At 30.8% G+C, this 10,470-nt stretch overlaps 1 protein-coding gene across 1 annotated transcript in view; it reads right to left on the bottom strand.

The window, feature by feature from the left end:
* Smp_035650 (homeobox protein aristaless-related) overlaps positions 1–6,883 on the bottom strand; it is a gene marked incomplete at both ends in the record, with an annotated part of 18,027 nt that extends 11,144 nt beyond the window's left edge. Inside the window, 2 exons of the mRNA XM_018793318.1 lie at positions 2,239–2,858; positions 6,681–6,883. Coding sequence (XP_018647843.1) covers positions 2,239–2,858; positions 6,681–6,883 — 823 coding nt within the window. The remainder of the gene's footprint in view (positions 1–2,238; positions 2,859–6,680) is intronic.
* Positions 6,884–10,470: the final 3,587 nt, after the last annotated feature.

Below are 10,470 nucleotides of genomic sequence, written 5' to 3'. Positions count from 1 at the left end.
TTCAATTGACTCACGCTTTCAACTATGAAATATACTAAATCTCCACAAAAACCCCTTCTGATAATTGATATCTTTTATGTCAATCATAAACACAAAAATGAACGGATCAAAATTTACCTGAATCTTCTATTTCACCTCGGGTTGTTCTTGATTATCTGGTCTCATCGTTTTATTTCTGTTTCAAACTCACTCACTCTCATACTTTTTATCTTTTTCGTATCCTTTAATAGATTTCCTTATATTGGTGTCAACTATTAACCTTTTTTAAATATATGATCTGTTAGTAACTATCTATTCTTAAACTTATTGTCATATTCTTCTCGTATCTTCTATCATTCTACATGTCTACAATATTAATTGATTCCTTTTATTGTTTAACAATAAAAAACATCGCTGTGTAATTTATAGCAATACATTATGGAGTAACTTCAAATTCGTCAATCACTACATGAGAGTTGTGGATGCACAGTTGTTGAAGAGTATCATGAAGTTAGGATGAAATAGTTAGATAATGTTTCTCACTTTTCAATGGTTGTTTAATTTGAGCGAGACTATAATGTAAATATTTAATAAAATTCCCAGATTTATTTATGAATATGGTTATTAATCAATGTTTTAATTGTCCCTTTATTGATGATAAGCACTAAATTATGATCAATCTCTGTTGGAATATGTACACCTCGAAATGTGTTTGGCTCAATTAATGTACATAATTGTTCGAATTCATTTTATATCTTTGAAAAACTGTTGCGAAATAATCAAATTAACTAATAATATATCTAGTTGAGATCATGAGTCAATTGAAGCTAGATCACCATGGAAAGCCTGGACGGCGCGCGAGACTGATAGGTCCTGGGTTCGAATCTCGTGAAGCGGGATCGTGGATGCACACTGCTGAGGATTCACACAATAGGACGAAACGGCCGTCCAGGTTTTCCATGGTGGTCTAGCCTCAATTGACCCATGATCTCAACTATACAAAAAATTACTAAAATCTCCACGAAACCCCCTTCTGATAGTAATATATCTACTTACTAATTTGTTTATTTGTATCTGATTCCACCTTCAAATCTAATCCATGCTGATTTAATGGTGTACCATTTAAATATTGTAAATTGAAAGGGAATTGTGTACAGGAAGTTATCAAATTTTCTAAAATTGAATTTTGAATAACATTATCAACCACAGTATTACTACTACTATTATTGTTAGTATTAGTAGTACTCGTAGTATTAGTAATTTGAGTAGCATTAGTACTAGTCGTATTATCATTCAGAGTATTTAGACATGAATCATGATTATTTCCATTACAATCAAATAAAGTTGATGTTTTTGTCAAAAGATTTAATTTAGATTTCAATAATGAATTCATTAATGCACTGAAATCAGATAGATTCGTTAAATATTTTGTTACATCTTCAGTAGGATTCAATTCATTCATTGAACAGTTGATCTCATTCAATGGAATTGAAGTAGATAATGAAGAATTGAGAGAATTAGAATTTTTCTTTTCGTGATTATCAATATTATTGATTGATTTTATAGATTTTATGAGATTTTGATAAAACAGTTTGGATGATGAGGATGATGACTGAAGTCTTGCAAATGGATCATTTATACCGTTATGATTATCATTATTATTATTAATATTAGTATTATTATGATTATTGGCTGTAAGCGATAAGACAGAAAATGGTAAATCTCTTGTCTTTGTGTTATTCACTCTCGTTGTTCTGATCTCGTCCATTTCATCATCATCATTATCATCACCACCAACATCATCATTAAAATCATCATCATCAGCATTAACAGGATCATCATGATCAATATTATCATTATTATCATTATTATTATTGATATTATTATTAGTATGTTTACGTTGTTTACAAGTAGTTGGAGTTGATTTTCTACTTGATAAATAATGTTGATAATACCGATTGTTATTATTTACAGATGATTTAATTAAACAATTTAAATTAGAATGGTTAGTTTGATGTTTATTATTGCTAATGGTTTTTATTGATGAATTTCCTGATTCTAATGATTTAGTTGCATTGGACAATTGATCATTGAACATTGTTGTTGTTGTTGTCGATGTTTGATTAGAACAATTCATTAAATCATTATGAAGTGGTGAAGTAATTGATGTTGATGATGATGATGATGCGGTTGGTGATGATTTATATTTTATATTCTCATTAAGAAATGAAAAATTTCTTAATTGTTGATGATAATTACTTAAAAGATCATTAGTAATCATGGATAAATTAAAATGAGATGATGATGATGAAATTGGATTCATGATTATACTATCTGTATCATCATTGATTTGTTTAAAATTATTGTAATTTGAATAATTATTTTTCTGTTGGTAATGATGTTGTTGTTGTACACTTGAACCGGAAACTCTTTTACGACCTGTTGGCGTTGTTGTTGTTGTTGACAAAAATGGTATTTCTAATATATTTGTTGCATTTATTCGTAAATCTTCTTCATCATTTTCAACAGTTAATAAATTAGATGAAGATGATGACGTCGAAGAGGATGATGCTATTGATGCTGTAGATGTGATGATACTACTGACATTGTTATTATTATTCGTAGCAGTCGTAGCTAAAGTAGTGCTACTAACAGTATTAGTAGGAGTACAAGTATTATTTGAATTATTGCCATTGGTTAATAATTGACTACCTTCTTGTTTACGCCATTTAGCACGACGATTTTGAAACCATACTTGTACACGTGATTCACTGAGTGACAATTTGGAAGCAATATCTTCTCGTGTTACAGCGTCAGGATATGGACAATTATCAAATGCTGCTTCTAAAATTGACAACTGTTGAACTGAAAATGTTGTTCTGTAAAATAATAAATAGATTTAATAATAATAATATGTTTCTACACAAAAAAGATATGTATCACATTACCATCATTAATTATCTGTCTAGGATTTTTAATTTATATCACGAACTGATCATAGTTAGACAACCTTTAGAAAAAAGACAGGAAGCACTGGACTATAAATTTCGAAAATTTTTACAAACATTCCATACTACTAATAACCACATGTTTACTAGTGGTCAGTTTTCAGTTTATGGAGTCACTGGCTGTCAAACCAGGGCGTATAAGTAAGTTAAGACCATCTGGTTAAGCTCTGTACAACTATCGTAACCAATGATTAAAGACTGGCTGACATGATTCAGAGTTAGTCTGAGTGAAGCAGATAAATTCACTTTTTGTCTTCTTATAGGTCTTAAATTTTAAAATTATCGTATACTTCTTACTCGATGAATTTATTTCTTTTTTTAAGTCAAATTGTGTATACCCAGTTTTTTTCTATTACCACTGATACTATTACTACTTCCACTGTTTTGGGGTATGTCTCGATAATTCGATCTCTTTATACGGATGTGATATAACAGTTTGAATCGATGCATATATATTTGCCAGCTTTTAAGTTGCTTATGACTGATCGTTAATAGACACTATAATTGAAGCGATAATTTACGGACAAACTAATTGCCCTTCTTAGACCAATTGTGATATGTGCTACTTGTACAGACAAATAAGTAATATGTATCGGGAATTGAAAGTAGAATTCTTGCGGATAAAAGAGGAAAGTGAGGAGAAGAAGAAGAAAAACAGAAAGCAACCGAAAAAAACAACAGGGATCGATTTCGTCCGCTACATAACCACCCGATAGAACGAACGGAACAAATTTTGATGGTAGTATAGAATTTAGCCGCCATTTACGTATATAATAGCATTAAATATACTGTTTTGTGTGTTGAAACAACTATTCTGTTTAGGATAAAACACTTTGACCCGTTATTCTTTATATAAAGATCACTTAATGAATTCTGAAAAAAGAAAATCAAAATGGATCAATTCCACTATATTTATTATTGCACCTAAGTAATTTTAACGGAAAGTCATAAATTTAAGTTTTATGCTCTTTAGGATAGAAATTTTAAGAGTGACTTCTGTTTTCTTTATATACCCAAAGCCCTTTTAGTTTATAGGTTTATGTTGATTTATTTCAAATAAATGAATTAAAATCAAAGTCGACAGGATAAGCTGTTAGTCATATGTGAAGGAATTCAAACAGCTCATTTCTACTTAAAGTTTCTGCTGATGATGCTATTTAAGTTTCATGATTGAACCATCCAACTCAAAGAACAAAACTCCACTAAAATCATCCACCTGAACTATATATCTTCTTCCTTATCTAAAAGTCCATAGAAATAATCCGATAAGAAGAAAATCAATATTCATTAAACCACCAGTATTTTAATGTATGAAACTATAACTTCTGAGCTTGAGTAATGAGGCAGCAAAGATACTTGTATTTGGATAAATCAATCTCAAAAGTCACAAATAGTATCAATCGAGTACATCTAATATCACTGAAAGTTAAATATGTACTTCTGACAATATCAGTTTATTTTTACTAGGAAAAATGATTATATCTCAACTGATAATAATCATTTTTTTAAAGATCAGCATGAACTTTCTTTCTAGTGAATATATTAACCCATTTTATTATATCTTAGCAGAGGAAAACATTGTCATCGTTTAAAAGTAATTTCAAGTATATTAGTATACAGTTGTGGAGATTGTTAAGTGTTATTTACATCACGAACTAATGTAAATTAGACAATCACTGAAAACCTAGAAGCACTTTATGACCGTCTCATCATCATATGGGACTCCCCAGTAGTGCTCATCCCTGACTGCACAACCGAGACTCAAACCTGAGACCTCCGGTCTCACGAGAGAATATTTGAATTCTAGATCATGAAGCTGTGATCTAGTGGTATACAAATCTAACTTCAGTCAATCCATGATATTGTGCGACCACGTTTGATTGCTTTATATGGGTACCATTTCGACAAGGTTCAATGGTCTGTAGACTGATGGTCATGCATTCGAGTCCGGGTTGCTCATTAAGAGGTGGGTACGACTGGAAAGTTCCATATGATGACGAGACGGACCTTCATCGCTTTCAGGTTTTCACTGGTTGTCTAATTTAGATAGGTTTGTAATTTCATAGATGACCGTTCACTAATGCAAAAGTTTAAAGCTTTAATTACACTTATGATTTGTTCTCAGTAGTTACACTGCAAACAAATATAGTCCAATTTTGATTCGATTTGGTATAAGTTCAGAATACATGTTTCATCCTATTTTGCGGTTCACCGTTTGAGTATACCCACATTTCATTATTAATATTCACATTGAGGCTTGAACCCAGTACTTTTCGCATAAAATACCCAATGTATGTTTAGCCACCGGGCGATCGAGTCCAAATATCTACTAACCTTATTAAACAGATATAAAAGTATTAGTCAGAACTTATCATTTGCACCCGTGAATATGACTCTCAAGAAATTACGAATCTTTTCCAAAACATAATCGACTATCCAGACTATATTCATATTGTATATATAGACATGAAATAATTATTAAGTCAATTAACACATTACTGATAATTTTACAAAAACTTGACTGACAGAATAAGGTCAATACTATTAAAACATGCTACTATACAAGTCAGTCATAAATGACTACTGTCCAGTACAAACGAAAAGTCTAAAAGAAGTTAGTGATATTCCACATACACACACACACATTCACAAACACAAAAGAAATAACAGAATAGCTTTTTTATAAATGAAATGTTTGTCTTTCATTAAAGTCGTACTAATGGTGCAGAAAAGGTGACACAAACATACACATATAAGTGTATAATAGTATGTAGCACAGTAAAAATGACGTTTAACACTGTAAAAGCTTATTAAATGAAAAAATTCAAATTTTATTGACAGTAGTAACACTAATAATAGTAAAGTTATTAGCAGTAATAATAATGTGACAAAATGTTGGTCAAGTAAAGATTTTCGTTGTTTATTTCATATTTAAAATGTTTGGTCCTTTTCCATAGCAATATGAATAATGCGATGTAAAGACGCTTATTATGTAGCAATAATCAAAACGTCCCTGTAATCGTGAGTGTGCTAATCGTCGGATTCGAACTCGCATAAACCAGCTTAGCAGTGGTAATATCTGGAATCGCGAAGTTAAATGGTATGGGCTCGAATCATACAAAGACCATCATTTCCCTTAGAATTACACGTAGATCTTGCTAATGAGTGACAAGTGGAACCTACGACCGTGGATACCTACCGACTATTATGACCCACCTAGCAATCAAAACAGCTCAGGCGAAGTCAAGTCACTCAGATTAGTCGCACATTAGCAAAATTTGATCGCCACTGTAAGATTGGACATATATATATATATATATTTCTACGTGAGTGTTCTCGTCAATCCATCATTTTATATACACCTAACGATGTTTTTTTCACTGAAACTGATCATTATGTGGTCCGCGGTTAACATCCTGGTTTGATGTAGTTTGATAAACTCTAGTATAGATTTATAAATACGCCGTGATCTTAAAGCCATTTTCTTAATCCTGATTAGCTTGATAACACAAGTTAACTTTACCCTTCGTTTAATTAATTAAGTATATTCTTTTTTCTCCGTTCTTTTACAAAATTACCTCCCCCCCTCGAAGAACTCATTTAATTAATATTAGTGTGATTATAAAAAAAAGTTTCTTCTTAAAATTCAAATAGAGAACAACGATAACGACAACGACAATCACAACTGCTTACCTATGTCTTGCTTTTTTACATTTATTATCATTAGTTATAGGTGAATGAATTGTTGGCGGTGATCCAGATGGGTCTATTCCATTCATTTGTCCAGATAATGGACTTAATTTACTATGTATACTTTGATCTGATTGATGTGATGATGCTGGATTTAGATTATCTTCATGAACATGCAAAAAATTTTGTCCATTTGAATTATTCATATGATTAAGATTATTTTCAATACTACTTATATTATTATCAGTAGTAGTGGTAGTATTAGTATCACTAGTAGTCTTCATATCTGTTGTTGCATAATAATCATCAGAATGCATTAAATTAGGTAATATTAAACTATTTAATTGATTTTGAGTTATACGATTTGATTTACCGATTGTTTGAGAAATTGTTGGAAGAAAAAGGGAAGAAAACATGTTTCGATCAATTCGTTCAGATTTTGAAGAGACTAATTAAACAAGTTGAAAAAAGACATTTATGTATGTTAATATGTATATATATATTAGTGTATGCAATGAGTGAATAGATGAAATGAATGAGTCGACAATCGATTGAATAAAAATAGTTTTTTTTAACAAATCACCGACCAGATGTGACAGAATGATGAATGAAGAATATATACATTTATGGGAAACATATACATCAATGAACATGAGTAAATGAGTTAGAGGTATGTACAGCAGACGAATTAATCATATTTGTATATATATATATGTATATTTATGTAATTATTGATGAATCCATAGATGAATGAATAGATGAACAATGAATCGAATGGATAGAATAAAATTAAAACAAAAAAATTAATAAAGAACAACTATAATTATGAATAATAAAACAAAGAAACAAAAAATTGAACAATGAATGATCAATAAAATATTAAAGATATATATATATGAATTAGTAATTTTTGTTTACTTTTTTTTATACCATTTTAATTATAATTAGATTAATCAATTAATTTAGGTGTCCCAAATGAATAAAGAACAATGGAGGTGTAAATAAATGAGTAAGTAGGGGAGAAACAACTTAATAGTAGATGACATCAATAATAATAATAATAGTATCATTACTGTTAGTAGTAACATTACTACTACAGATAGTTACCTGATCAAATGCTAGTTTTAACTCTGGAATACTGGAACTTATAATTGGAAGAAAAATTTTTTTGAAATTTTAAAGTAGCATTAAGTGCCAAGAATAAAGAATAAGTAAAGAATTTAATGTATTAATTCTTGGAAGCAAAATATTTAATTAATTGACTAATGAATGACTGAGTCCCTAAATGCCCTGGTACGGCCGAGAGTGGGGAGAATCCGCTCTCCTTCTCGAAATGCTCTCACATGGCCACGCGTATATAGCCTCTGACAGGGAAGTCCTACTCACCGCCTTTTCCAACCAGGGGTGTTGTTTACGAAATTGAGAGGACGAAAAGCGAATGTCCGGCGCTTTAACCGGGTTGGTGGACACGGAGGTTCCACCTAGGGGAGTTGGAAAACCCTTATTCCAAACAAATGGTGCACATGGGCTCCAGTATCCTGAGAGAACAAATGGCGTATGAATCAATCGTTGGTTACCGGTTACCATGGGAATGCATCTCCTCACGATGCTCCACTGCCTTATGGATCAGATCTTTAGATCAAAGGCTCTGTGTGTGGCCCCCTAAGAAAACCACCTGCTTCGGTTTGGGCACCCGGGCAGTATCACAGTCCTCACACAAATCAAATGAGATTTGTGTGGCGCATATATATCTGGTGCTTCCTTGTACCAATATTTATGTGTTCAAATAAATAAATAAATATAATGAATCACTGACTGACTGAATGGATGTAAATTATTTCTCACGTATATAACATTTTACTAGTTATTATATATTTCTATCAAGACAATGATTTTAATTTTTCTCTGTTGTACTGAGAAAGTTTTAAAAACATTTTGGAAAAAACGAGGAAAATAGTTTGCATAAGTGATTTTCCCATTACAAATTGAAAACTATACAGTACTAACGAATTGGATTAGCTGCTTCATTTCAGTATGTGTGTGGGTTCTAAATGATTCTACATATGATTGAATTCAGAACCTTTATGTTCCTTAATAAGGATGATATCATTGAATTATCGTGTAGAAATTCGTTTCATTCATATTTCCAACTTACACTAGATGTTTATACTATAGAATCAAAGAGCAATAAAAATCACTTCTGACTTAGTTTGGATAGCTTAGTAATAGATTTATTGGAGTTACTATTAAAATTTGGTACTGTTTCAATTACATTGATGAGAGAAATTCTCAAAAACCTTACAGAGCGATGGAGTAGTAAAATTCAAGATATAATCATAGAATGTCGACCATTACAGGTGTAAGACAAGTGTCAGTGATAAAAACCGATGATAGTCACGCTTCAATCGCGAATAGACTGAAATAAGCATTTCTAGTCGTCATATAATAATGTGATAAGCTCTTGCTTCGTAGCTTGAAAGTCCTCAGCTCTATTCATGGAGAGTTTTCAAATATTTATTGCTGAGAAATCCTATGTTATGATGACACATTCAGCAATTTCATCCTAATTTTATGTTGTTTAACAAACCACAAATTGGACAATTTCAACAAGTCTCCAATTCCAAAAAATTATTTGAGGTAACACTTGAGAGTTCATTTTTATTTAGTTCGTATTAGAAATCATTACCATAATACAAAATACTTTGTTCTTACAAATGTACAGTATAATTGTAGCGTTCTTGACCAATTATATAACGTCATGAGGTATTAGTACAAAAAATGAAAATAATAAAACAAAAGTATTATGATCAATATGTGGAAGTCTGTTGATAATGACCAATCAAACTAACTGATGCGAATTTCTTTAAGCTAAAAATATTTTTTTCTAGGTAAAGAAAAGTTTTTGGGTGTGATTTGTAGGCACAAACTGATCTCATTGAGAGTAAGTAGATACTGTTGAAAACTAGGAAGCATCGGACAACTATTTTGTCTTGATATGAAATTTTTCATCCCCATTTTAAACCCACAACCTCATTATTAATCGTACCTAATATTTTCAAGTGACACAACAGAACCCTTAATCGTTAGGACCACTGAGTCGAAGACCAATGATATAACTTCTATCAATTTACGATACAACGAAACGATCATTGAATGGCATTGATGATAGCTACAAATCTTCACTAGAACTTTAGGAAGTCATTAGCGAGTAAACTGAAATTATTTAAATAATTAAATTTTCAGAATATATATTTTTCGCAGTTTTTGAAGTATAGTTTTCATTATTTTCTGAATTATCTTAGCAGATACCCTACAAGTTCAACAATTTGATTTTCATCCATTGATTTATACCTTCAACAGCATTATATATATATATATATATATATATATATATATAGATTTATGACTGACTAGCTCCCTAGAGCTTCCTAGTTTTCAGTGTTTGTCAAATCAATATAAATTCATAATGTAAACTATAAAACATACAATCATAATTTACACATTATTTAGATATATGATCCCTCACATTGGATTGGTTATATCATCACATAAAAATAGTTGACTTTACAAATTTTCCCAATTATAAAAAGTTCACAAAAGTTGGTTTGTTTTTCGGATCACATAATGTTTTCAATAGAAACCATTACGAGAAATAAATAACATAAATATATGTAATAAAAAGATTAGTTAATTATTCCTTTTCATTTGAATGCTCTCGATATTAATTGAACGAGCAGTATTATTATTATTATACCAGTGTACCCAAAACTCGTTCATCTATCCATCCTGGATT

Source organism: Schistosoma mansoni, chromosome 1 (assembly GCF_000237925.1).
Source record: "Schistosoma mansoni strain Puerto Rico chromosome 1, complete genome".
Lineage (NCBI taxonomy): Eukaryota > Metazoa > Platyhelminthes > Trematoda > Strigeidida > Schistosomatidae > Schistosoma > Schistosoma mansoni.
The sequence above is the reverse complement of the archived record's forward strand: the minus strand, read 5'-3'. Positions and strand labels throughout refer to the sequence as shown.